The sequence below is a fragment of the Mustela erminea genome, chromosome 2 (genome assembly GCF_009829155.1).
Source record: "Mustela erminea isolate mMusErm1 chromosome 2, mMusErm1.Pri, whole genome shotgun sequence".
NCBI classification, from domain to species: domain Eukaryota; kingdom Metazoa; phylum Chordata; class Mammalia; order Carnivora; family Mustelidae; genus Mustela; species Mustela erminea.
Window position 1 is genome coordinate 102,348,917 of NC_045615.1, and position 27,144 is coordinate 102,376,060.

Genomic DNA, 27,144 nt, shown 5'->3' on the forward strand with positions numbered 1-27,144 from the left:
TGCTGGTGACAGTCCCACCACCCCCAATTCCAAACCCACTGTCTCCTCTTGGAAAACTGTACCTAGAGCGCCGTGGTTCTCAGGGTGCCACTTTCTTCCAGAGCTCTTGCCCAGTTTCTGCCCGAACAGGTGATTTCTGACGTCGAGCTTTCTGGGCAAGTCTCTAGGGATGCCAGCCTTGTCCTTCCTGTATTCTGGGACTGTCTCAGCTGCCTGTTCTGCTGCTCCTCCTTCCGGGTAAAGACTTTCCCTGATCAGCCCAAACGAAGACAGAGAGGAACGTGCAGCCACCGCAGCAGTCGGGCCAAGGCTGGGTGTGGAGGGTGTGTCATCCTCCTGCGTCTCTCCTAGAGCGGGGTACCTGGATGAAGAGCAGACGGAGGCGCTGCTGGGGCGCGCTCAGACCGAAGTCTTTTCCATCAGACAGAAGCTGGACAATGACTTAAAGCAGGAGAAAAAGAAGCTGCGCCAAAAACTGATCCTGAAGAGAAGACGAGAGATGCTCCAAAAGGTATGTGAGCAGTGACATCTGTGGGGCCCAAGGCCACATTTCTCTGACGGTCAGAGCTGACCGTGTTTGGCCACCTGGACCATCCCATGTCCTCCCAACCCAGGACAGAGACCGTCTGCAAGTGCTCTGTGAAATAAAAGCACGACAGACATCTTTGTTATGCTCGTCTGCGTTTCCTCATCCCCCGTGGCACCTTCACACCTGTGGCTCTCTCTCGGGGGATCTTCTGACCTGGGCTCGCCTTCCTGAAAGTCCTCCCCTGACCTCCTCATTTCACTTGTGTGTCACAGATCTCACGGTGTTTATTTTCCCCTATAAGCTCAAAGGTCCTCTGCGCCCGGAATATGAATTAACAGCAGACGTTCACAGACGTGAACTCTGACCCCCGGGCGCGCCTCTGAGAACCACATACGTGTTAAACAACTCACTGAATCCCCCCAGCTACTCTGTGAGGTAGCTCAGCCCCATTTTACAGATGAGGATGTGGAGGCACAGAGTTCTAGACCTTCATGTTGGGCCCCTTAGTGTGTCCTCAGAGGAGCCAGGCTGGGAACCCAAGTGGTCTATTCTTGGACTTTACCTGCTCAATAAGTACAGGTCCAATACATGTTCAACAGATGAAGTTCTCGCTCTATTTGGGGTTATCTTCCTTTCTTTTAGAGAGCATGTGAGCAGAGGGGGAGGGGCAGAGTGCAGGAGAGAGAATCCCAAGCCAACTCCCCAGGCTGAGTGCAGAGCCCCATGTGGGGCTTGATCTCATGACCCTGAGATCATGAGCTGAAACCAGGAGTCCGACGCTGAACTTACTAAGCCACCCAGGCGCCCCTATTTCGGGTTCCTTTCTTAAGGACAGCTTTCTAAGTGTGTGATGGCTGGGAGAAGGCTGTCTCCATCCCATGCCTCCCGTGCGGGTCTCCACGCGTTTCCCAGAGGGCTGTGCACACCCAGCCTGTCCCCGCTTAGTTTTCCTCCTTGAAACCCCTGCAGCACAAGGAGCAGCGGAAGGAGCAGCTGTCGCTCGGGGAGGCCCTGCGAGCTGCGGAGGATGCCGGCCAGTACCTGGGCCAGTGGGGGAGCCTGCTGGCGGAGCAGGGCGCGGCGCTGGAGAGGCTGCAGGAGCGCCTGGACCAGGCCGCCCTGGAGGAGCTCAGGGCCCTGACGCTATCGCTGTCCGAGAAGGCCACCGAGGAGCTGCGGCGCCTACAGACCTCGGGGATGACCCAGGAGCTGCTCAAACGTGGCGTACCCTGGCTCTTCCTGCAGCAGATCCTGGAGGAACACAGCCGGGAGCTGGCCTCCCGGGCCCAGCAGCTCGAGGGTGAAGAGAGGGACAGGGACCAGGAGGGCGTCCAGAGCGTGAGGCAGAGACTGAAGGACGACGCACTGGAGGCGTCAACCGAGGAGCAGGCGGAGCTGAGACGCTGGGAGCACCTGATCTTCATGTGAGTTTCTCCACTCCTCGCTCCGCCCCCAGGGAAGGCGGGGCCTGCGGGGGTTGTAGGGACAGCCGGCCCTGCCCTCAGGAGGCTCACCGCAGGTCCTTGCTCACCTGAACTCGCGGCGCCGGGTACCCCGGCGCGCAGTGTGAGCAGCCAAGGCTGGTGGGAGGCAAGCTGTGTAGCAAGAAGTGGGTGAGGTGCCTCGGGTTCCCATGGGAGGTGGTGATGGGAGTGGGGGGCAGCTGGAACCTACCACTCCTGCATAAGCAGGAACTGCAGTGGGTCCCCCTTGCTCAGAAGCTCATTTGATAGAGGGGCCTTATCCCAGGGAGCGGACTGGAGAAAAGAACTAGCGGGAGCGGGGGGCATTCCGAGCCTGCTCGGTTTCACCACATGTCAACGACGTGTGATACTGGGCCCTCCTTTGAGGCCTTACCCTCACCATTTCTGCACTGATCCCTTCCTTCCTTCACCGATTCAGTGCTTGGGCTGTTTGCTTCATTCTTAACTGGAGAACCGAGTAATGACATCACTTCTGAGTAGGAGTAGGAAGTGAGGCTGCAGCTGGCCCACTCTCCAGGTGATACTAGGAAACGTTGGATATATGGCACAGCTACTGTTTTTAAAGACACGGGGACACCATGAGAGCCATGAGTACCAGCTGAAGTCGGAGGGGCCAGAGCCCCACGGCCCTTCCCTCCTGACAGTAGTTACCAGCTCTCCATGCAGACTGAGATCCACGTGGCCCAAATGGGACACATTTCCTGGTGTAGCAGGGACCCACAAAGCTTTTGGCAGTTGGTTGAGGCTGGCCCATCAGATTGGAAACTGAAGGAGTTCCAACAAGGCTGGTATGGAGCTGTCAGTTGGAGTGAGATGTGGCCAGTGTCGACCAGAAAACCTAGATTTAAATCCCAGCACCACCACCTGCTGTCTGAGTGTAGGACAGTTACTTAACCTCCTTCGCCTCATCTGTCTTGCCTTAAACAATAATACTACATCATTTAGGGTGCTTCCAGCAGCAGATAAGATGAAGAAATTATTTTATAAGGAGGAGCCAAGTGGTAAATTCTTCCCATCTTGATTCAGTGGCTCAATGATTCCATCAAGGACCCAGTTCTGTTGGTTTTTCTGCTCCACTATTCTCAGTGTGCCCCTCTGGTCTTTGGGGTCATCCCTTCATGGCGTCAGGATGGCTGCTGTGGCTCCAGGTGTCACACTCATCATCTCTTTTTAACATCTGAGAATCACTCATTCTGATACCACTGGTCAGGACTGCCCAGGGCATAGGCCCATGCTGAAACCATTCAGCAGGAAGGAGAATGCAGTGACCATGACTGTCGGAGACCAGAAGGCTGTCAACTTTTTAAATGAAGAGCAGATAAGTGTAGTCACTGAGGGCTACATGATTTCTGTTGCAACTACTCATCTTGCCATGGTAGCAAGAAAGCAGCCACAGACGGTCTATGAACTAATGAACTTGACTGCATGCTAATAAAACTTTATGAACAAAAAAACTGACCAGGGGAGCTGGACTTGGTCCACCAGGCCAACATTTGTCAGGTCCTGCCTTAGACCAGTTGTGGCTTCCTCCCTAGGGCTGTGAGGGGTGTTCCCGTCCCCAACGTCGTTAGAGGGCAGCCTCTCTAAACAAACACTGAGCTGGCAAGGTGCAAGGAAGTGGCTCTGGGTTAGGTCATCAGCCATGTCTAACAAGATGCCACCTTCATGGCATCAAGGAGGAAGTGCCTGAGTTCATAGATTTACATCTTTTAACACGACCCATGATCTGCATTTGGTGGCTAGTAAGTAGCAGCTGCTACTCTTGTCACCATCATTCCTGTGCTGGGAGGACTCTGATGATCAGGAGAGAAGACACCTAAAGAGGTAGATCAGGACAGGCAAGCATAGGCAGGTAAGGGTTCTGGGCACACTGAAGGGTCCAGGTCTCTGCCAGTCTTCGCGGGAGGACTGACCTGGCACTGGGAGCCAGAGATGAGCGGCCATGGGCCACTGGTGCTCTGCTGAGGGTGGGGCAAGACCCAGGGGGGAGCAGCTTGATAGGAGGTCCTGGTCCATATCTGGGTGTGAAGTGGGGAGACCAGTGTGACTGCTGTGAAGGAACAAAGTTAAAAGCCATCACCAGCAGTGCAGGGGCCCTAACCCATAACCACTCTCTTCTCAGCCTGTTTATTTAGAGCAACGCAGTTACTGTTTCCTTGCAAAGATGTGGTTGTACCCATTTGGCAATGACAGAGAGCGGCTTCTCCCTTTCCCTACAGACCTCCCAATCAACATTCTTGAAAGTTGCTTTTCCTTTCAACAAATCAACCAGCCAACCCAGCATTTTAAGCAAACAGACAGACCCAAACAACCTGTTCAAGCAAGGAAGCGACAAAGCCCGAGCCCATTTAGTATCTTTTCCTGGGTATAGATGTTTCACAACTTTAGCTGAACCTTTGGCACAACGTAATTCTGAATCCAGAGCCCTGCTTGTTGGACCTGGTTGCAGGGACAGGAGCGTGCAGGGGATCTTGTGGGGCAGGGGTGGGGATGAGGGCAGGAGGAGCAGAATGAGTCCTTTCCTGCATATGTGCTCAGCAGGTCTGTCTCCCCTCTCTGCCGGGCCAGCGTGCGGTATGCTGGGCGTCGGTGGTCCCTCCCACCTGCTCCCATGGATGGCCACGAGAACAAGAGCATCTTCCCGCCATGCCCATCCTTCCTTGGCAATAGCCTTTGGGGGGACAGGATCTGCCTGGCTCCGACCATTTCTTCTCTTCTCCTACAGAGTCCTCTTCCCTGGCACTGACCTGGCCACCAGGGAGAAGGGGTCCCTGGGTATTTGCAGAGACAGTGCCATCTCTGGGCTCCTCTTCTCTGTCTTTGGGTTCTGTCCCTGTTTACTTCCCAGGCTTTGTTAATGTTGGTTTTCTTGAGTGCACAAGACGCTGTCTTCTCTCCAAGCCCGTAAAAATTAGATCCTTAAACATGTCTTCTTATTCCTGTGAGTCGTTCTCCGCAGTAATGATTCAGCTCAACCCCCATCCCACCCACATCTCTTTACGTGCTCCAGCCAGCTTTGGACTCTTCGAAGAGCCTGCGTTAGACTCGACATTCCCATTGCCGGATGGTCATTTTCGGCCACTTCATTTGGATCCATTTTGCGAAGAGTGTTACCCGAGCTGCCGCTGATTTAGTCATTTCCTGGGAAAAGAGAATTCTCACTTTGCTATTGGAAAAGTCTTTATGATTTTTCTCGGAGGTAAAGAGGGTCAAGGAACAATGCCCGCCACGAGCGTCTGCTCGTCTGCTTTGCTTGTTTAAGATTCCAAAAGGTTGCAGCCTTTATTTCTGAGGAATCGTTTCTCACAATCATTTTGAAACACATTTTTAGAAGCTTTGCGATTTCGGGCAGGTTGGAGTTGCTCTAAACCTGGTTGAGTAAGGTAGGAATCAATAAGGACGCATGTTTTTTGTCAGGAAAAATGTGTCTTTGAGACGTCTTTCCTGACCTCCTGCCTGGATCTTAAAGACCCTGCCCGGCTCCTGTGTTTCTACAAGTCTTACCTAGGTGCCGACAGAACAGAGGATTAAGACCAGACCACGCAGGACCGATCGGCTTGAGGATGGGCTGGAATAATGAATGACTCACCTCTTTCAGAGCTGCTTTCACTTTGGAGTCCACACACCTGCAAACACGCGGGGCAAAGTTTCTCGGAAAGCTCAAGGACAAAGGAGCAGCTGCCATTGCTTGGGGCTATTTTTAAAAAGTTGGTGCACCCGTGGGGCACCAGGGTGGCTCAGTGGGTTAAAGCCTTTGCCTTTGGCTCAGGTCATGATCCCAGGGTCCTGGGATTGAGCCCCGCATCAGGCTATCTGCTCAGCAGGGATCCTGCTTCCCTTCCTCTCTCTGCCTACTTGTGATCTATGTCTGTCAAATAAATAAATAAAATCTTAAAAAAAAAAAAAAAAGTTGGTGCACCCTCTCTTGGTGAGAAAACCAAGATGGGGTGTTGAATCATGGGCCTAGGCCTTCAGACTTTCTCAAGCTGAGGACCCATGTCAGCTGGAAGGTCCTATTCTGTTTCCAGGGAAGGACATTCTAGCTGAACTGCAGTCCAGCTCTCCTTCCTTGAGATCCGGTCATGGCAGGGCTGGCCGTGGCCTCCCACAGTCCTGCGGGTACATCCACAGGGCACATTGGACCCAGCCACTATTGTCTGGACCTTGCCAAAATACCAAACATATCTGGGTTTTTCTACAGAGGATAGCTGTCCTGCGAAGGAGTTAACAGACAACAGACAGCACATTGTCCAAAGCAGGAAGGAGAGGTGTGGGCCTTGCCAGAAAGGAAGACTGGGAGCATTCTTCAGTCTCCTTATCTGTAAACGGAGGACCTAGCTCCTGGAAGGATTAGCAGTGGTGTAGGTAAATATATTGTCTCCTGGGGCTGCAAAGTACCCCACGCTAGGAGGCTTCAGAGGACAGGAGAGTATTCTCTTGCTGCATTATAGGCCTGAAGTCTAAAATCAAGGGGTCAGCAGGGTGTCACCAGGCTCCCTCCGAAGACCCTGGGACAGACTCTGTTCCTTGGCCCTCTGTTAGCTCCTGGGGCTGCCATAGTCCTTGGCATCTTTTGGTTTGCTTCCTCACTCCAGTCTGTGCCTCTGTGGTCCTGAGCCCTTCCCCTGGGCCCAGGTCTTTCTGCTTACAAGGACACCAGTCATGTTGGGTGAGTGCCCCATTCCCCTCCATTATGAGGTCATCTTACTTTTGCATCAGCAAAGACTCTGTTTCCAAATAAGATCACAATCCCAGGTACTGGGGGTTAGGATTTGACATCTTTTGCGGGGACACAGGTCAGCCTTTAGCGATAAATCACTCAGTGTATTCCCAGTGCAGAATGGGTTTCCTCTGGGTGATGGCTGTTGGTCATGATCCTTGAACACCCAGGGCAAGGGCCCTGTTGCCCCTTGTCTTCCTGAACTGAACTGGGCCTCTCTCCTCTAGGCTATGTAGTGTGATGGTCACCGGGCTCAGCAGATGATGCTTTCTTTTCATGTCTGTTTCCTTTTTTTTTTTAAGCAAAAGGCTCTGTCCCAGATCAGGAAGGCTGGGAGGTCTGTTGCCTGCCTGTGGGCACCCTCACAGCCCTGCCTCATCCGGCTGTAACTTCACTCAGACATGGGGGTGTGTCCTTCACAGCGTATCTTAGGGGCTCAAGAGACTCCTATGAAAGAAATGCATGATTAAAGACATGAAGTGTTTCACTCAGGAAAATCTTCTCCAGTCCCATCCATGTTGAGACAAAAGTTGGGTATTCATCCTTTCTGATGGCTGAGTAATATTCCATCATATATATGAACCACATATTTATCCACTCATCTCTCGAAGGGCATCTCGGCTTTTTCCACATGTGGAAGCTGTGGTCATTGCTGCTATGAACATTGTGGTACAAATGGCCCTTCTTTTCACTACATCTGTATCTTTGGGGGTAAATACCCAGTAGTGCAATTGCAGGGTCATAGGGAAGCTCTATTTTAAATTTCTTGAGGAATCTCCACACTGTTTTCCAAAGTGGCTGCACCAACTTGCATTCCCACCAACAGTGTAAGAGGGTTTCCCTTTCTCCACAACCTCTCCAACATATTCCTTGGAGCACTGGGTGTGGTGCATAAACAATGAATCTTGGAACACTGGAAAAATAAAATTAAATTTAAAAAATTAAAATTAAAATTAATTAAAAAAAATAAAGACATGATAGGTTCTCCAGTCATGGATTTAATGAGTAGAGTTCGCTCTTTGAATTTCTAGCTTCTCCTTCCCTAGCACTACCCCCTCCCCCATTTCCATTATCTATCTATCTACCTATAAAAGGTTTTATTTCTTTGAGAGTGTGAGAGAGCACAAGCACTGGGAAGGGCAGAAGGAGAGTGAGAGGCAGGCTCCCCACTGAGCAGGGAGCCTGATGTGGGGCTCAATCCCAGGACCCTAAGATCATGACCTGGACTAAAGGCAGACACTGAACTGACTGAGCAACCTAGGCTTCCCTTTTTTAATCTATTTTTAAAATGTTTTTTAATTTAAATTCAATTTACTTAACACAGTGTATTATCAGTTTCAGGGGTAGAATTTAATGATTCATCAGTTGCCTACGACACCCAGTGCTCATTGCATCACATGCCCCCTTAATGCCCATCCCCCAGTTACCCCAGCCACCAGCCCCCCAGCAACCCCCAGAGCTAAGAGTCTCTTATGGTTTGCCTCCCTCTCTGTCTTGCTTTTCCAGGAAGCTCTGCTCCTCGGCCTTCTCCCTATCTGAAGATGAGCTGCTCAGGCTGAGGCAGGAAGTTCATGGCTGCTTTGCTCAGATGGACAGGAGCTTGGCTCTGCCCAAGATCCGGGCCCGTGCCCTGCTGCAGCAGTTCCAGACTGCCTGGCGAGAAGCAGAGTTCCGGAGGCTGGACCAGGCTCTGGCTGCCCCCGAGCTGCAGGTAGGAGGCACGCCCCAGCTGCCCTTTGACTGTAGACATAGGCATCTCCCTGCCCCTGATGCAGGGGGCCTGGGCCCCGCCGCCCACCCTGGGATCCCCTCTCCTCTGCTCTGTATCAGCATCCAGCTACTCCTGGAACTGCCAAGCTTGTCCTAACCTTTAGGTGCCCATTGCAGACCCCCTGCCTGGGCCCTCAGCTGCTCACGGCTCCATCTGCATCCTCTTCTGGGCCTGACCCTGGGTAGATGGGTGCCCCCTGGGCTGAGAGGTTTCTTTCTCTCCTGCTTCCTCAGCCACGCCCAATGACTGACTCCTGGCCCCTTCTGTAAGTGGCACAAGGAGGATGCTCGCCTCAACTCAGGGGAGACAGGAAAAGGGAGCCTCTCACACTGGGTCTTGTATCATCGTGATGGACAGCTGCCTTTTTTGATCACCTATTATGTACCTCAAAGGCAGACCAGTCTTGTGCCATGTTTGCTCCTGAGGCCCCCCCATGGAGCAGCCAAGGCTGGACTTAACTGAGACCCCCGCCCTGTGTGGCCCTTCTGACCTGGTTCCTGAGCTCCCCACAGGCAGCTGCTCTCTCAGGAAACCCTGTACACCCCAATCCCATCTCTGGCTCTGCCTCTGGGGAACACGACCTAAGACGAGGCTTTTCTTCTGATGGGAACATGCTTCCCCCAGAACATCAGGGGCCAGCTTTGTGGTCTGTCCTCGTCTCCGTTCCACTTAACCCTGCAGAGGTCCACTCTGAGCACCCGTCCAGAAGACCCCCCATCCCCAGGCATTCATCACGTGGCTGTGGTCCATGTCTTCATGTAGTCGATCACTGAAATGTCCTGGTTTCTCAGCCTGCTCACTGTCTGTGTCCCCACTGAAGACAAGCCCCCTGACCCGTTTGCCGCTCCGTCCACAGTACCTGGAAAGTACCGGGCACACAGTAGGTATGCAGTGCACGGGCCTGAGCCGGCCAATATATGAGAGATGTTGGGCTTCCCCGGAGGGGTATTATGTTGGGACTCAAAGCGCTTCAGTTTTGGTGAAGCTCATGGTGAGCTCATGCACATTCACGGCAGGGCCAGGACCTGGGTTTCTGTGTTCATTTCCTGGAAGAGAAACCCACCAGCCCAGGAAAAATGAACTGATGGAGGCAGACGGGGTGTGGCGGAACTGGGCTCAAGGCTGGTATTTTCTGACTTGAAACCCACTGCTTAGCCTTAGGGGGAAGAAAAAAATTTAGGCATATCCTTATTGAATAAAGAACAGCACAATGCAAAAACAACTTAGAAGCTTTTATGTTCTTTCATGTTAAAAAAAAAAAAAAAGGTTTTTTCTGTTTCTGTTCCTAGAAGAGTACAGGATTTATAAGACGATGGTAATTAGAGAGTAAGGGACAAAGTAGCAAAGTGGTTTTTTGTTTGTTTGTTTGTTTGTTTGTTTTAAGTTTTGGAACAATGAATAAACGTATTTCCTTAGAAGTGAAGCAAGGTGTGCTTCCCCTGCTTTGGAGCTGACTGGATCAGATGGCCAATCCTGGAGCGATTAATTTCCTGATTCTGAAGTTGTTTAGGTGCTCGGTTTGGAAATAGAGTTAGCCTGCCGCGACTGTGAGCTATGCTTGCCTAATACCCTGCAGAAGAGGGGCGCCTGGGTGGCTCAGTCAGTTAAACGTCTGCCTTTGGCTCAGGTCATTATCCCAGGGTCCTGGGAGAGAGTTCGGCATTGGGCTCCCCGCTCAGTGGGGAGCCTGCTTCTCCCTCTCCCTCTGCCCCGCCCCTGCTCACGCCTGCACGTGTGCACACACTCTCTCTCACATTAAAAACAAACAAACAAAAAACCCCACCCTGCAGGAGAAATGCACTGATGTGCTGGCTGGGGCTGGTGTCTGTGATTGGCTGAGCCTGGCTCCCTTCCCGAGGACTGACCTGCGAAAGCAGAGGTGCAGGTTGTGGTGGAGTCCGCTGGTGCCAGCCAGGAGAGCCGCTCTTCCCAGCTTCACCAGGACAGGGACTTGTTGGGTCGCGTCCCCTGCTCAGAGAGGCTGACAGGTGGAGGTCCCATGGCTGGGAAAAAGAGGTGCCGGGGTGGCTGTGCTGTCTGACGGCAAAGCTGTGGCCCTGCCAGTGGCCGTCCTTCTGCTCCCTTTACGGCCTGAAGGCCTATGAGCTGAGCTTGCTCAGGCAAGTGTCCATCTTTCCCCCTCTGTCCACCCAAAGACAACTGGGCAGCCCTGGGGGCCATGGGAGCCCCTCCCAACTCTGGGAGACATGGGGCTGCACAGACCTGCCGGGGATGACTTTCCCGTCCGTGCTCTCTCTCGCCCCCGCCAGCAGCAGTCCAAGGCGAGAAAGCCGCGCTCCAAAAGCAGAAGCAAGATAGACCTTTTGAGGAAGTGCATTGAAGACAAAATTCAGCTCTTCGAGGAACAGGCCCCTGAAGACCTGGTTGAAAAGGTCAGTCCTTCCGCTTTATCTGTTCTCATTGCCCACACAGGGCTGATGTCACCCCAGTCCTAGGGCGCACAGAGTCCCCCTGTGGGGGAGGGGTGTGTGCGCATCTCTGTCAGCACCGTGTTGTTCAGCGTCTCCTGCAGCTGGGACCCACCACCCTGTGCCCCTCAGGCCTCTCTGGAGTCCTGTCTGCAACCTCCTCCTGCACTTCCCCACTCGCTGTCTGGATCGTCCTGCAGGCTCCAAAGTGCTGCTGCCTCCGCAGACGTGGGGTCCCCACCTCGGTGCCCGACCCTGCGCTGAGGCGTGCACACGTGCTGTACTTGACGTTCCCGCATGCACGGCGCACGAGCCCGAAGTGCCGGCCGCGTTCTTCCTTCTCCTTGGATGGCCCTTGCTACCTTCCCTTACCTGGATAAATGAACCTTGTCCTTGGCAGTCTGGAGGTCCTCAAGTGTCCCCTCTCCCAAGAAGCCCACCTGGACCACCCAGTTCTTCCCGCTCGTTCCTCTGCTACGCTGTCCTTCCTTATCCTAACACGCCCCACACCGCGCATTCACCACACTGGGATTCTGAGCAAGCAACAGTGTCCCAGGCACGGTGTGGAGCAACTCTGGGTGACAGCGGTGACAGACAGGCCTGGCCCCGCTCTCATGGGGTGCACATTCTGGCTAGGGGAGATGGACAGAAAGCACTCCTCAGCAGTGGTCAGCGCCTTTGGGAAATGAACGAGATGATGTGACAGTCACGGGACGGGGTTGAGATGAGGAACACAGATTGTAGGCTGCAGGGTCAGGTCAGGTCTCTCTGAAGGGGTGACACCGTGTTACCGCTGTCTGAGTGCCTGCTGTGCCCCCAGCGCTCAGCAGAAGGGAGGTTCCCCAGAGGAATGTGCTCCCTGCACAGATGTATCAAGCCATCTTTCAGAGCTGCCATCTTGTTTCTACCTCCTGTCCCTGTTCTCGCCCTAGTGTTGTGTCCATTTAATGCAGGTGTATTTCTCAGAACACAAAAACATCAGGTGGCCAGGAGCCCTAGAGCCTGTGCAGGGCAAGGTCCAGGCCACAATGTCTCTGAATACAAGTAGCGCCCCCTCCCATCTGTGTTCCATGTAAAACTGAGAAGGAAGATGGGGACAAGGCAGGTAAAGGTGAACACATCTTTTTTCTCAAGACTACCACCGAAGATAGAAAGTAGTGTGAGAGCCAGATGGGCTCGCTGAGCGGCCCCAGGATGAAACACTCAACCACCTGATCACAGCCTTCCCTGGGGCTCCTGGGGGTGGCCTCCCTGGAGGAGAGAAGCAGAAGCGCATATCTAAGCAGAGTTGGGCCTGGCTGGCTCTGGGTGTTGTGGTCCAAGTTCACCAAGGGGCAGCAGAGGAGAGAGGGGCCCCCAGCTGCAGAGGAAGTAGCCCTCTGGGTTACTCCCTCCCACACCTGCTGGTTTGTAAGCCAAACCCCTCGACTCTAGGTGGAATGTTGCTGAAGAAGAAAAGGTTGGGATTTGGGTTGGTGGAGAGAAAGGGTGGCCTGAGCCACGGCCAAGGACACAGTGTTGGCTCAGGGGGAGCCCAGAGAATCAGCAGCCCCATGAAAAGGCTGCTTTGCTGGAGTGCAGGGCTTCCCGATGGAGGAACAGCAGACCATGATAGAAGGATCTCTCATGCCAGGCTGAGAAGGCTAGCTGAATCCTACTGGGCCCATCCACTGAGGAGAGGGACAAGGTGAATGACCATGGGACTGTGCATGGTGACAGGTGACATCCTGTCCCGACAGTTCCCTGAGCCAGACTCAGCAGCCTGCTCTGCCCTGACCTCACCTCTGTTGTTCCCCTGGGAAGCGTGCATTTGTCCCAGGCACAAGCTGGACCCCTCATGTGGACAGGAGGCCAGCCCTCTGCCTGGCTCTGGAGGACGCACTGGCATCGACAGAGCCATGTACATGTCATTGTCCTGTGCACTGATTTAAGAATTCGACTCCCCTCCTAAGGTGTAACAGCGCTTTATGGAGAACAGTGCTTAGTTACTTTGTTGGCTTTCGAGTGCCTGCGATTGCAGGTGCTTTGCTCAGTACTTCCTATCCACATCTGTATTAACTTATGTGTAAGAGGTACGCCAGGCAGTGGTGGCTCCAGGGCCTGAACCGAAAGCTTTCTGTCTGCTCCCCGCCGGCAGGCTGCCGCGTCGAATGCCCCGGTCGGGATTGCCGGGGAGTATTCTCACAGCGTGTGGTCGTCTCCCGTAGCCGTGCAGTGTGGGACAAACACGCGTTGGCTCCCGCATCAGTGAGGGTTGTGACAGTGATAGCCCACTAGTGACAGGGGTTTTGTGATGACCAGACAGGAAGGCGCTTTTTAGCTTTCAGTGGCTACAGTGCTAGTTTTGCTCAATGATGGAACAGCTTGGTGGGTTTGCGCCAGAACCCAGAGAAAGGCAGACAAGCGGCATTTGCCAGCTGTAACAATTTAATGACAGGCCATCCTCACAGTCGGCTGTCTCACTGTGGCAAGTGCCAATAGAATACGCACTCTCAGCTCAACGGCTTTGACGCTCCTCCCAAAATTGATCGATTGTGTTGTCTTAGCATTTGAGCCACAATCGTTCAGATTTTTCATTTGCAGGGTAATTGTAGAAGGAAATGACAGCCTGGGTTGGCATGCCAGCGGCTGAGAGTGGTGTGATCGTGTTCCAGGCTGGGGAAGTTCCTCGGGGCTCGTGTAGCTGGAGAGAGGGACCGGGTCAGAGAGCCACTGCACAGCCTCAGTGTGGCTGGCCGTATGGTTCCCCGAAGGGACGCTGGCTTCAGTACTGAGGCTGCCAAGCATGCTGGAGGCACCTCCTTTCCTTACGAGAATCTGCAACCGTGATCCCTGGAACCTTCCACCCTGGTTGATCTGTGCCTTTTCTGGACTCTGCCATCTGAAGAGGTTGGGAGAATTGCCCAAGGTCACACCATCAGTATTCACTAGAGCCAGGGATGGAAGAGGGCACGTCTGCCTCCATCGACTATCCCCTTCTGTGACAAAGGAAAGGCTCAGCCCCCCAAGGTGGCTCTCCTGTGCCTTTCCCATGTCCCCTCGCGTTTCTTTGGCTTCTTCCCTTGCCCTTCTTGTCCTGCTCCTATCCTTTGGTCTCCTTCTTCTTTGTCCTTTAGGGAAGGTTTCTTGGATAGCCTTCTCTGGGCCAGCCCCTGGTCTCGGTGTCTGCTGTTGAGATGTTCACAGCTTCAGATGGGTGACCACTTTGAGCCTCAGCCACTTGGAGGTTTGCCTCCTGCTTTCAGATAGAAAATCCACTTGGCTGATTTGAGCTCCACATTGCATGAGTGGCTGTGTGACTGTCACAAAGCATCGTGTGACTGATTCAGGGAGACAGAAAGACAAGGGCACAGAAAGACAAGGGCAGGCTTCCTCCCTGACTTCTTTTCCCAAATAGCTGAGAGGCTAATGGAGTGAGGAGTCTGCTCTGGTCCCTGGCAGCTGCCTGAGGGGTTGGGGTGTGCCTGGGACACTCAGCCAGGGACAGCCCAGCTGTCTGATGGGCTCACTCTAAGCTCACAGATGCATCATTTTAAACCTACATGAGTCTGGAGGGCATATACGTTTTAGAATAAGTTAATCAAGTTCATAATTAAATTTCTGTTGTGATTGCATGAAATTTACAGGTTAATTTGACAATTGTCATCCCATCCTCCAAAAGGTGGAATTTTTTTTTTTTTTTTGGAACAATTGTTTCCATAAGTAGGGTGACCATAGATCTCAGTTTGTTTGGGATGGTTCCAGCAACATTTCCTCCTTTTGCCTCTCAACTTGATGATAAACCATATGGTCTCCTTATACATAAGGTGTTTCTTTGTGATGATTCCTAGATATATTACAGGTTTGCATGCAGTTGTGAATGGTAACCTATTTTCAATTATATTCTTGAGTTACTCAATCGTGGTGTAAAGAAGTGTTACCAACTTTTATTTATGTCTTTCCAGACTGCTTTATTCTGTGTCTGGAGCCAGACATCTGGGTCCAAGTCCTAGCTAGGCCTCTTGCCAACTGTGTGACCTTGAACTTCTTAACTGTTCTGTGCCCTGGTGTCCTCATTCTTCAAGTGTGGGCCTGCCTTTTAGTGTTGTGAGGATTCTTCTGCTGGTTCTGCTGATTTTCTGCATGGTCAGTCACCCTGTCCACAAATAATTGCAATTTTGTCCCCTCTATTCCTAGCCACTACCTCATTTCTTTTTCTTATCACTGCTTCCATGTCCTTATCTGCTGGTTCCATCATCTCTCTCATTTCTGTTGATGGATTGTCCTGTGGATTGTGGATCCTATTTTCCAGCTTCTTTGTGTGCATGGTAATTTTTGATCGGATGCTAGGCATTGTAGGTTTTACATGCTGGGTCCCAGGTTTTATTGTGTTTTCTTTAATCGTGTTGAAGTTTTGACATGTAGTTAAGATGTTTGGGATTAGTTTTACCCTTTCAGGACATGCTTTTAAGTTTTGTTAGGTGAGATCGAGAGGTACCTTTAATTGAGGGCTAATGTATCCCAATTCTGAGGACTGTGTGCTTGTGTGCTTTTTTCACTTTGGCTCATGGGAACACTAGCTCTTTCCAGTTCTGTGTGAACTCTGGTATTCTCTCTGCCTGTGATTTTTGGTGTTTCGTTTCCTGGTCTGGTGTAGTTTTTTGTTTTTTGTTTTTTTCTTATTCAAGCATGTGCAGCACTTAGCCAAAGACTTGAGGACACCCCTATAGGTCTTTGGAGTTCTCTCTCTCTTTCTCTTTCTCTCTCTCTCTCTGCAGCAATTTCCTCTTTGGGACTGTGCTCCACAAATTCTAGACATAGTGGCCTCTCAAACTCTATTTTTTTTTCCCCCTTAACGTGGTACACTTTCTGGGCATTCCCATGGGTCCACATCCAAGCAGCAAGCTGTGGTGGCTATAGGGTCACCTTGTCTATTTCCTTCTTGGGTCACCCATTCCTGTGCTTCCTCTTGTCCAGTATCTGGAAACTTTTGCACCATGTACCACTGTACCTGGGTTTTGGTGGTAGGAGAGTAAATCTGCTCCCAGTTCTTCCATCATGGCAAGAAGTAGAAATTTTTGACCTATCCCTTTGACATTGATTTTGAAGTTTAACCTGTCCTTTTAAAAAAATTTTTCAGTTACTCTTTTCTAATTTTGTTCTGTTTTAGAGAATAAATTATATATGATAATGATGTTTGGGAATTTATTGTGGCTTACCTGTGGTTTTATACCAGTTCTGTTTTGAAAGATATTTGATTTGTCCTCAGAAAAATTTTTTTTCTGTTAGGTATGGAGAAGAGAGGCCTCAGAGGCAGGTAGGAGCTAGAGCATGGGAGACTTGGAGGTAGACAAAGGAGCTCAGCCTTTGAGGCAAAATTGGTAAGATTTAGGCACTTTTCAGAGAATTTTTGGGGTGATATATTCATTTTTAGTTCTGTAAGGAGGTCTGTATTGGCCAGTCTTCTTTTCCTGACCTCTGCTCTCTTTGGCTGTAGGGGATGTGGGTCTTGTCTTAGTCTGCTGAGATAGAAGCTAAGGTTGCAGACCCCACTCTCCACTAAGAAATGGCTTGATTTCTATGAACTGAAGGGCCCTGGGGCCAGACACCTCAACAAGACTAAGCATCCAATGCAGGCTTGGTGGCCAGAGTCGACCTGCAAGAGTCAGTCATGTCAATCCCACTACTCTCTCCTGGAGGGCACCCAAGGAGGGCTTCTCAGAAGTAGGTACCTGATTGATGAAGGGACATTCTGGCTTCTTCCCTGACCTCCAGGTGACTCTCACCAGCTTGGGAAACTTGATCAGATTTCTAGGACTGGAGGGCTGCAGCTCAAAATGGTGCCTGGCCAAGGTCAATGACTTGTCCAGGGCTGGGAATGTACCTCTTCCTCCTGCTCCAATGCCTAGGCCAATCCACAAAGCAGAGTAAATCCATGGTACACATTATGGGGCTAACTTTTTTATTTTTCAACTAGTAGAAATAGTTCTATCTGTCTGTCTACATGTGCTATCTCTCTCTCTCTCTCTCCCTCTCTCTCTCTCACCTGTCTCTGCTTTTTACCTCGTACTAAAACTTGAAGACCTTCCATATCAGTACTTAAGAGTTTCCTGGTGGCTTTTTACAGCAGCTTGACATCTCATAACATGTGTGACCCTTAAATGATGTAGCCAGCCCTCAACTAATAGACATTTAGGTTCTTTTCAACCCTCGATATTTCACACCAAACTTGGATCCTCTTAATAGATTCTACTTCACTCTGTAGTGAGACAGGTGGTGCAGTAGCAACTACTTCTATTTCACAGACGAGAATATTGAGACTCAGAAAGGTGGAGAGACTTGTCCAAGGTCACATTGCTAGCAGGTGGGAGAGTGGAGCCTCTTGAAGCCCATCCCTGTGTCACATTAGCAGATCTGAGTTGATGGATCCAGAAATGAAGGGAATGCTTCAGCTAATTCTTTGATATGCTCTGCTGCTGTTTTTGCACACAGTGTATATAAATTTCTCATAAATATTCTTTAGGAACATTTAAATATGAATGCGAAAATGACATGATTGTACTACCAGCTGACTGGTCATTTCTGATGTTATTTTAATGATGTTGTCCTCTGTCCAAGTGGCATGTCTGCCACTATACCCCTTCACCCATTCATTATTTATTCACTATTTCCAGGTTTCATGACACGCCGTGCGTACACAGTTCATTAGCGTTCCCTTCATTCGGGAGTGGAACTCCCGCACTGCAATCGACCGTGCATGCTATTGTGTTCCTGCAGCTGCCGCAGCAATTATGCAAAGGTGGCTGGCACTTCTGTCAGGAACAGCTCTCCAAATTTCAGAAGTGACTAGAGTTTAAGCATGAGAATAATGTGCTCATTTTCTGATGACCTGACAGGAGAGAATACTGATGGCACAGGTTCTTCTAAAGATTAGAAGAGAAAGTACATTGATAGGGAAGGCATTTTAGGAAGCGGAGAGAAAAATCTCTCCATCCACAAAGGCTGGGAAAGCCTCCAGATGCTTTTGCCTCTGTTTTAGCCAGTATCTGTCAAAGTCATCTCCTGAAGCATTGTTTTAAGGGAAGTTTCATAGTTTCCCATCATTCCCAGACAGAATCCAGCTTCCTGAGTGTGGCATTCAGGGTCTCACTATTAATCTTCATCTTAGCTTTCTAATCTGTCCTACTTCTACCTTTCATACACCAAAAGGTTACCACAGTTCTCTTTTAATTTAATGGTTTGAATGTAGTAAGTTCTTTTTTATATTGTCCGTTTTTAAAAGTTTACTCTTCATTTTTATAAAACTTGGGCATGTGTTCTTTTAGAATCAAATAATTCTACAAGGTTTGTGCTAAAAAAAGGAGCAACTTCCTATAAAAAACCACATATATATATGTATATATATACATATATATGTATATATATACATTTTCAAATCCTCAGAGGTAATGATTTCTAATTTTTTAGCTAGATCTTTTGGCACTTACCTCCATATTTCCAAATAACATGCTTGTCTTGCTATTTCTTAATGTCTTTACTTTGGGTATTATCTAGTCATGTTTCTTTATGGAAATAAGATTCAGCTGTCTTTCTTCTTTCAACCTGCAACACATATGAGCCTTTTCTGTTTTTCTCAGTATATAAAATGTATATCTCAGATTTCTATTTAGATGTTATTTACATATGAGCCATATAAAACTGAGATTCATTTTTCTTTTCCGTATAACTTTTCGTTTTTCCTGGAGTTAATGCTGTCTTTTTGGTTCCTTTTTTGGTCACTTTTCTATGTACTTATCATTAATTCAATACATATTTTGAGAGTTGACCACATATCCTCTCAGGACCACCACATAAGTCATGCCTTTTATTAATTTCATCATCTTTAGGACGTCTCTCTCTGTACATCTGCTGTGCCCCAATTGGGACGTTGTACTTTATACCTTATATGCAGCTGCCATCTTGGGGTTATGCTATGAAATCCCTTCATCCTTCTCTTTCTTGATTTGTTCCTTGTTTTAATGAAACGCATCTTATGTTATTTCCTTAAGAAAGGGAAAGTTGGAGATTTAATATTTTGAAATTTTGTAAGACTGAAAATGTTTTCATTCTGCTCCTATTGTTGATAGGTAGTTTTATCAATTTTGGAATTTTGGAAAATTTTCTTGAGTTACATTGATTATGAACTCCTCTTCTCTAATCTCTGTTTCTAGATCACTAATTAATCAGATATTGGACCTCTTATCTGCTATTTTTCATTTTTTAAATTTTTTTCTCATTATTTTCCTTCTTTTTTTGTTTTGTTTTGTTTTACTTTCTGGGGAATATCCTAAGTTTTACCTTACAAACCTTTAATTGAATTTTTTGTTTATGTTTTATTTACTAATTTAAGAAGACCTTCTTTTCCTCTCTGAAAGCTCTCTTCTTAAGGAAATGATATTCTTTTAATTTTTAAGGCTACTACAACTTTTTGTATCCTGAGAACATTGTTTTTTGAAGAAAATTTTAACTTCTGCATATTTACGGTTACCTCTGTATCCATTAGAGGCTTTCCCCAGGTGTGATCATCCTTGGTCTGCCCATATTTAAGAGTGAAGTACTCAAAAGCTCCTTGGAAGCTCTGATCCTATAAGCAGGGCCTGTGGACTATGACCTTCACCCTGGTGTGACTGGGCTAGACCATTTACTTGGGGGAACCCCAGTGTTAGGATCTTTCTCTAAGGCTGGTCAGAGTCTTCAGAGAAGACCATTCTCCTGCCTACACGGCAAAGGCCTGGCTGCCCACATTTGAAGAACCAAACAGAGGAAGATAACTGAGATTTTAGTAGTCTGGATGTGAAGTTTCAATTGAGTCCTCTGCTTTCTATATGGAGATTGGTTTCTCCAAGTTCAGAGACTCTTCTGAAGATTAAATCTTCAGTTGTCACAGGGTGGAGTTTGGGGGACGAGAGTTCTGGAGGCTCCACCTCTCCTCTTGTTTAGCTTCAGCTTTTACCCCCAACTTCCAATGGTGCCCAAGTTCTGTGATACTTTGCAGGATCCTACAGTACAAATTATGTTACTTCTTTGCCAACCTCATTTCTGGCTTAGAATTCAGTTTTGGGGGATCAGTTGAGTCCTTTGCTACTCAGTCATCCCCTTTCCAGCTTTCAAAATTTTGTGGCTACTGTCTCTTCTCTCATTTTTCCCACCTTTCCATTCTACCTTGAAGAAAACAGTAGATGCATGTTACAAATCTACCATCTTCTGCCAGGAAGCTCGGTTATTAATATTTTTCTACATTGTGCATGTATTTCTTTTCAGAGAGAGAGTGTGAGAGCTGGGGTGGGGGGATGCAGAGGGAGAAGAAGACTCCCCACTTAGTGCAGAGCGCAACACGGGTCTCCATCCCAGGACCCTGAGATCATGACCTGGGCTGTAATCAAGAGTTGGACTCTTAACCTTACTGAGACACCCAGGCATCCCATGCATGTGTTTTTATAATTAAAAGTGGAGAAACTTCTTTAAAGGAGGAAAGAAAATCCCCTGCATCCCAAGGGACTCAATTTAACTAATTATAATAATGATAATAAAAATAATATTAATGGCATAATATGGCAGTTACCATTTATTAGGGGCTCATTAGGTATCAGAACATATAATGGGCATTGTCCCCTGTTCTTTTATTATCTCTTTTTCACAGATAAAATTGAGACTCAGAGAGGTTAAGCAACCTGTTGAGGTCACATAGTTAGTTAAATGGTAAGTTTATAAGTAAGAGATAGCAGATCAACCATAAACCAACCAAACAAAACTATACTGACAAGTTTAAGGCAGTACTCTTGATTTGTTTGAGATTTTGGCACTGTGATGGAGTGGGTGGTAGTGTCTTTCCCGTCACAGAAATCAATTTTCCTTCTCTAAACGTAAGCAGTACTAATGTTTATTTAGCAGTGTGGCATTTTATTTAGTAAGTATTAACACCCCTTTACTGAGTCTACTCCCTTCCTGATGCAAGATGGAGGAGAGAATCTTCAATTTTGAACACATCCTGCAAAGCATGGATGAAACTGATCTGGGTGTCCCAGGATCAGCCATTAGGATAAATGGGCACGCTCCTAGATAAAGAGCATTTCATCAGCCCGCCCATTCAGCCTTTGATCGTGAGATTCTTGATGTGTGCACTTGCTCTCCACGTGCGACTTGGTTAGCGACCTCCTGGCCACACTCCATGTTTTGCTCCCTTTTCTCCAAGGTGGGCGTTATCTGACTGGTGGGATTGAAGAGGGCACTGGGCGTGTTCGGTGTGCTCCCTCAGCTCTCCTCCAAAGCCAGGGAGCCTGCAGGGGGCCCCCATTCTCTGTCCATCTTGGGCCGCACTCAGTGGCGGTGAGTGGGGGGTGTGTGTGTGTTCATCTGGACAGGCTCAACCCCGCGGGGGCCGCGTACTCTAGTGTAGATCTCATCACTGTTAAAGCTGACATTTGGCTTCTGCCTGGCTTACCTGTGCTTCTGTTTGTTCCCAAACCTGGGCAGGGAGGCTGTGGTGTCTTGAACTCCTTCAGTGCCAGTAATTTTCTGCTGGCTGACAGGGGTTGATTTTAATTTGCATTCAAAACACATCACGAAACCTAGAAGAAACTACTCTTTTGAAATGCACCGGGAGGTGAGTCAGAGAGAGGAGTAAGGCAGTGGTTGGAACTTCCCATTTAAAAAGAAAAAGAGTATTTAGCAGCATATTATTTTGAAAATGAATTTTTATTACTGTAGATAGCTTGAATATTTAACGAAGTCTGTCACAGAAATGCAAATCTGTACCCCTTCCCAGGGCTCTTTTTAGACAAGGATGGAAGCCCTCGCTAGAGGCATGCTCTTACTGTGCCAGAATTAAAAAATAAACTTTCCAAAGAAGAAGAAGAAAGGATTTTGGAGAACTTTCTTATCGTAATTTTACTGTCCACATGATTCTTACAATATATAGGAAAGGCTTTGCGCTTGTCCCCATGTTTCTGGTATGAACTTGTGGAAATGAATCTTGAGATCCTCTCATGGCCACCTTGCTCTGTCCCGCACCCCTGCAGGGGACTCACTTTACAGGATATCTGGGCCACCACCCACCCAGCAGTGGGGAGGATGGAGACCCCATGGAGGTGACTTGGAAATCTGAGCTCATGGCGTGATAAGAGGACCGTTCACCCCTTTCTTGGCCACCTGCCTGTCATTTGTGTTTTTCTTCTTGAAGGACTTCCCCTGGGTTTGCCATCACCTTTCCTGTTGCCTTAGGGTCTACAAAGATGTCACAACTTACCAGACAATAGCCTTCAAATATGTGCAGGTTTTGTATGACAAAAAAGCTTTTTGTAAAATCCTGTGTGTTAGGAGGTATTATTATTCCCATTTTACAGATGAGAAAATATAGGCAGCTCAGTGAAATTGCCCAAGGTCACGAGCTACCATGTGACAAAGTCAGAGCCCGCTTCCGTCCTCAGTGATGAGCTCCTTCAGGGTCAGATCCATGTCTCATGCATCTTCGCCTCTTCTCTACCCCCACCCCATCCCCTCAGTGCATCATATCTTCCCATAAATTATACATATATGGTGCTCATGAATTATTTCTTGGACTGATGAATGAAGCATAAATATACTCTTTTTGTAACCTCGGGGTGAGAAAGCTGCTGTGGGCAAAGGGTGTTTGCAGAAAGACTGCTAAGATCCGCGAAGCCCTTTAGAGGCTTATGTCCCCATGTCCCCATGAGGGAACCATCAGACACGCTCTTGGGGTCCCACGGTCACGAGGCTTCGCCCAGTCTTGGAAGGACATGGGGCCACCACTGGAGGGGTGTGAATGCCCTTCTGCAAGGCCGACCCGGGAGACTCAGGTGTGATCCACGGTTACTGTGGAAACCCACCGGTCGGCAGGGGGCTGTCACCTGGTTCTCCAAGCTAGGGAAAGACTGGGGTCTAATAGCATCCTTTCAAGAATAAGGCTTCTTGTTCCCGTTCAAGCAGGGAAAGGAGCCTCCGTCTCCCAGAGCAACTGGGCTCTTCTGCCAAAGCTCTCGGCGTTGCTGCCTCTGGTCCCTGCTCTTTGTGGTTTTTTCCATGAACCAAATACGCAGGTGCCCCTGCCTTGTGTCTTTGCAGACCCTACATGCCATATGGATCTCTTCTGTGTTCCCTGAAGCTTGTTGAAGGCACTGTCTCTCCAGAAAGTGCTTGTAGGTCCCCCTCCCCACCACCAGCCAACAAGCCATCTGTGTGTTTCTTTGGAGCCCTTATTCCCTCTTCTCCCCATTAGAGTTTTTCCTGAAGGTCAGGCTGTAGAGATAAATCTGAGCTTTTCAAACTGGGACTTGCATTCCTCTGAGGGTCACAACAGATGGACAGAGAAAGGCTGTGCCCCTTTGGGACGCACAGGGTCTTCGTCCTCTACTTCCTGTAAATATTCTTCTGTATGTCAGCCACTTCCGAACCTCTGACGATCAACAGAGGATTAAAAACAGGCCACATGGTACACCTGGATGACTCAGTTGGTTCAACGTCTGCTTTGGGCTCAGGTCTTAATCTCAGTGTTCAAGGATCAAGTCCCACATCAGGCTCCCCAATCAGCTGGGAATCTGCTTCTCCCTCTGCCCTTCCTCATGCACCCTCTCTCTCTCTGTCTCAAATAAATAAATAAAATCTTAAAAATAAATAAAAATAGGTTACATGGCAGAAAACAAAATTCCACAAACTTTTTCAATATTTTTTATGGGGGTAATAGATATATGTGACGTTGACCATCTTCACTGCTTTTGCCTATACGGTACAGTGGCATGAAGCACATTCATGCTGTGGGGCAGCCACTTCCACCCCATCTCCAAAACTTTCATCTTCCCAAACCGAAGCTCTATCTTCATGAAACACTCACTCCCCATGTCTGTGTCCCATGACCTCTCCCCTGACCCACTGTCTAGTTTGTGGGCATCTGACCACACTAGGTACCTCACATAAGGGGAATCCTGCAGTGTCTGTCCTTCTGTGACCGGCTTCTTTCACAGAGAGCATTGTCTCCTCAAGGTCCGTCTGTGTGGTAGCCCATGTCAGAACCTTCCCTGTTGAAGGCTATGTAATATTCCATTGTCCAGAGAGACCACACTGTGTTCATTCCTGTCGATGGACACTTGGGTTGCTTTTACCTTTGGTTTTGTGATTGAAGTTCCACATGCTTCCGAAGATTAAGTGAAAGGCTTCCCCAAGATATGTGCTTGAGCAAGCTGCTCTTTGGCTGGTGGTTTATTGAGTTCCCTGTAGGGGGAGTGGGTGCACAGCTATAGGACCTGCCTTTAGGGGCTCAGGCAGTGACATCTGAGAAGGATTAGACCCTATTGTTCACGTGGCAAGTTTTCTGGAGAAAGTATGAGAGGTGGTGATCACAGAGCAAACTCACAGATGACAGAATGAGGGGCTTGGTTGTGTGACCGAGAGGATTGGAAGGATTCCCTCCTCTGGAATCCATGGAGCCCCTTGAGTGCAGGGCCCTTGCCCAGAGAGGCTCATGGCCTGGCGGGGTCAACAGTGTGGTGAAGGCTGGCCCAGGAGAAGAGCCCGGAAGGAAGGGAAGTTGGAGAAGTGAGTGACAAACACATGCCCAGTCAGGATGCTTCAAAGAGAGTGGCTGGAACCAATGTCCTGCAACCAGGACAGATAGGAGATCCTCAGGAAGACAGGGATGCATGGCATTTCAACCACAGTGGGGAGCCCTGTCAGTAGGCCCACAAGCATGGTGAGTTGGCCGGCCCAGAATGGCCTGGAAGAGCGGACTCCCAGGGGCACACATGGGGGTGACAGAGGAACAGACCAGACTTTCAAGGCACGCCTCAGCTGGTTTGGGAGTCCGTGTTAGAAAGGTTGAACTTATATCATCTGGGTGGGGAACCTTGAAGGATTTCCCACTGGGTAGCCAGCCACACAGTTCCCTGTACCTTCCAGAGTGAGAAAGGTGGCATGAATGCCAGACTCCAGAAGCCCCGGAGAGGATTTGTAAGCAGAGAAGTCCTGTGGTCCTAACTGACACCCTGCTGTTCCTAGGGCTGTGAGTAGTGGAGGCCTTCCCAAGTCCTGAGTGAATGACTACCGGAGCACAGCCTAGCAAGAGGCCGTTGCCTCGAGACCTTTCCCCGCAGCCCGCCCCCCACTTACCCACCTGGCTTCTGGCTTACTCTCCCCAGGTCCGTGGAGAACTTCTCCGAGAATGTGTGCAGCAGCTGGAGGCCCAGGAGGCCCGCTTTGCAGAGTCCCTTGTCTCCCTGCAGTTCCAGAAGGCGGCCAGGATGGCCACCACCCTGTGGGCGTACACCGCCCTCCTGAGCATCCAGGACCTGCTCCTGGAGGAGCTGAGCGAGTCGGAGACCCTGACGAAGTTGGCCTGTGAGCAGATCCTGGGGTCCCACAGCCCGGTGAGTGCGGGTCTTGGGGCTGGGGAAGGAAGAGGAATGGAGCCTGCGTCGCATCTCTGGGTTCCTGGGTTTATCCTGGTACTCTCTCCAGTGTCAAGTGGGACCTGTCCTGCTCCGTCTAAACTGCAGGGTTGCAGGGAGGACTGAGTGAGGTGACTTCCAGCTCAAGCCTGCTGGATTTCATTGCCCCCAAGAAGGAAATCTTTTGAATTTTAACATTTTGAACATTGCCGAGACTGGGGCACATCTTAAATCAACAACCCCAGGACAGTCCTTCTTAGAGCTGTAAAAACAGCATGGCTTTCTGTTAGTGGTGCCTTAGATATGGTAAAATACTGAATTGCTGTTTATCTTTATAATTACCTTTATTACCACTCTTCCTACACACTGCATTTTTTTTTGTCAAGGTATGAGAGCTCTAGTCCTAAAACAAAAGCGATGGTATCAACTCTTTGAGGACTAATCTTAGGTCCTCGATGAGTTGATTGTAGAACTTCGTATGTTATTATAATTCCTCTGGAGAAGAAAGGAACCCACGCTTACTGGGTGCCAAGTGCATACAGGCAAGCACGAACAGGCTGTGATCAGACACGCTCTCATGTAAGCATTAATCATTCTTTTTTTTTTTTAAAGATTTTATTTATTTACTGGACAGAGAGATCACAAGTAGACAGAGAGGCAGGCAGAGAGAGAGGAGGAAGCAGGCTCCCTGCTGAGCAGAGAGCCTGATGCAGGGCTCAATCCCAGCACCCTGGGATCATGACCTGAGCCGAAGGCAGAGGCTTAACCCGCTGAGCCACCCAGGCACTCCAGCATTAATCATTCTTTTTTTTTTATTCTTTTTTTTAAATTTATTTTTTATTTATTTTCAGCATAACAGTATTCATTGTTTTTGCATCACACCCAGTGCTCCATGCAATCCGTGCCCTCTCTAATACCCACCACCTGGTTCCCCCAACCTCCCACCCCCCCACCACTTCAAACCCCTCAGATTGTTTTTCAGAGTCCATAGTCTCTCATGATTCATCTCCCCTTCCAATTTCCCCCAACTCCCTTCTCCTAACTTCCCATGTCCTCCATGCTATTTGTTATGCTCCACAAATAAGTGAAACCATATGATAATTGACTCTCTCTGCTTGACTTATCTCACTCAGCATAATCTCTTCCAGTCCCGTCCATGTTGCTACAAAAGTTGGGTACTCATCCTTTCTGATGGAGGCATAATACTCCATAGTGTATATGGACCACATCTTCCTTATCCATTCATCCGTTGAAGAGCATCTTGGTTCTTTCCACAGTTTGGCGACCGCGGCCATTGCTGCTATAAACATTGGGGTGCAGATGGCCCTTCTTTTCACTACATCTGTATCTTTGGGGTAAATACCCAGTAGTGCAATTGCAGGGTCATAGGGAAGCTCTATTTTTAATTTCTTGAGGAATCTCCACACTGTTCTCCAAAGAGGCTACACCAACTTGCATTCCCACCAACAGTGTTAGAGGGTTCCCCTTTCTCCACATCCTCTCCAACACATGTTGTTTCCTGTCTTGCTAATTTTGGCCATTCTAACTTGTGTAAGGTGATATCACAATGTAGTTTTAATTTGAATCTCTCTGATGGCTAGTGATGATGAACATTTTTTCACGTGTCTGATAGCCATTAATCACATGTCTCAAAATGACCCTTTAAGCACGACTGATTGTAAGTGGCGATCTTATGCTGCTCTACTTTTACGCTCTCTGTCACTCATTATAGTACTTAATTATAGAGCTGGGTTGTGATGTGGGTACTGCTCGGATGTTCAGTTCTCGGGGAGAGAA

The 27,144-nt window shown here is 49.0% G+C and overlaps 1 protein-coding gene across 4 annotated transcripts in view; it reads left to right on the plus strand.

The window, feature by feature from the left end:
• Positions 1 to 27,144, plus strand: part of EVC2 (EvC ciliary complex subunit 2) — a 118,109-nt gene that overhangs the window by 73,833 nt on the left and 17,132 nt on the right. The window contains exons 13-17 of one of the 4 annotated variants that reach the window (XM_032333808.1): positions 424 to 511; positions 1,499 to 1,953; positions 8,240 to 8,444; positions 10,775 to 10,897; positions 25,099 to 25,326. In XM_032333808.1, the coding sequence (XP_032189699.1) occupies positions 424 to 511; positions 1,499 to 1,953; positions 8,240 to 8,444; positions 10,775 to 10,897; positions 25,099 to 25,326 (1,099 nt within the window). Of the gene's footprint in view, positions 1 to 351; positions 512 to 1,498; positions 1,954 to 8,239; positions 8,445 to 10,774; positions 10,898 to 25,098; positions 25,327 to 27,144 lie in introns of all 4 variants that reach the window. The other 3 variants (XM_032333809.1, XM_032333807.1, XM_032333806.1) reach the window with 3 other exon arrangements.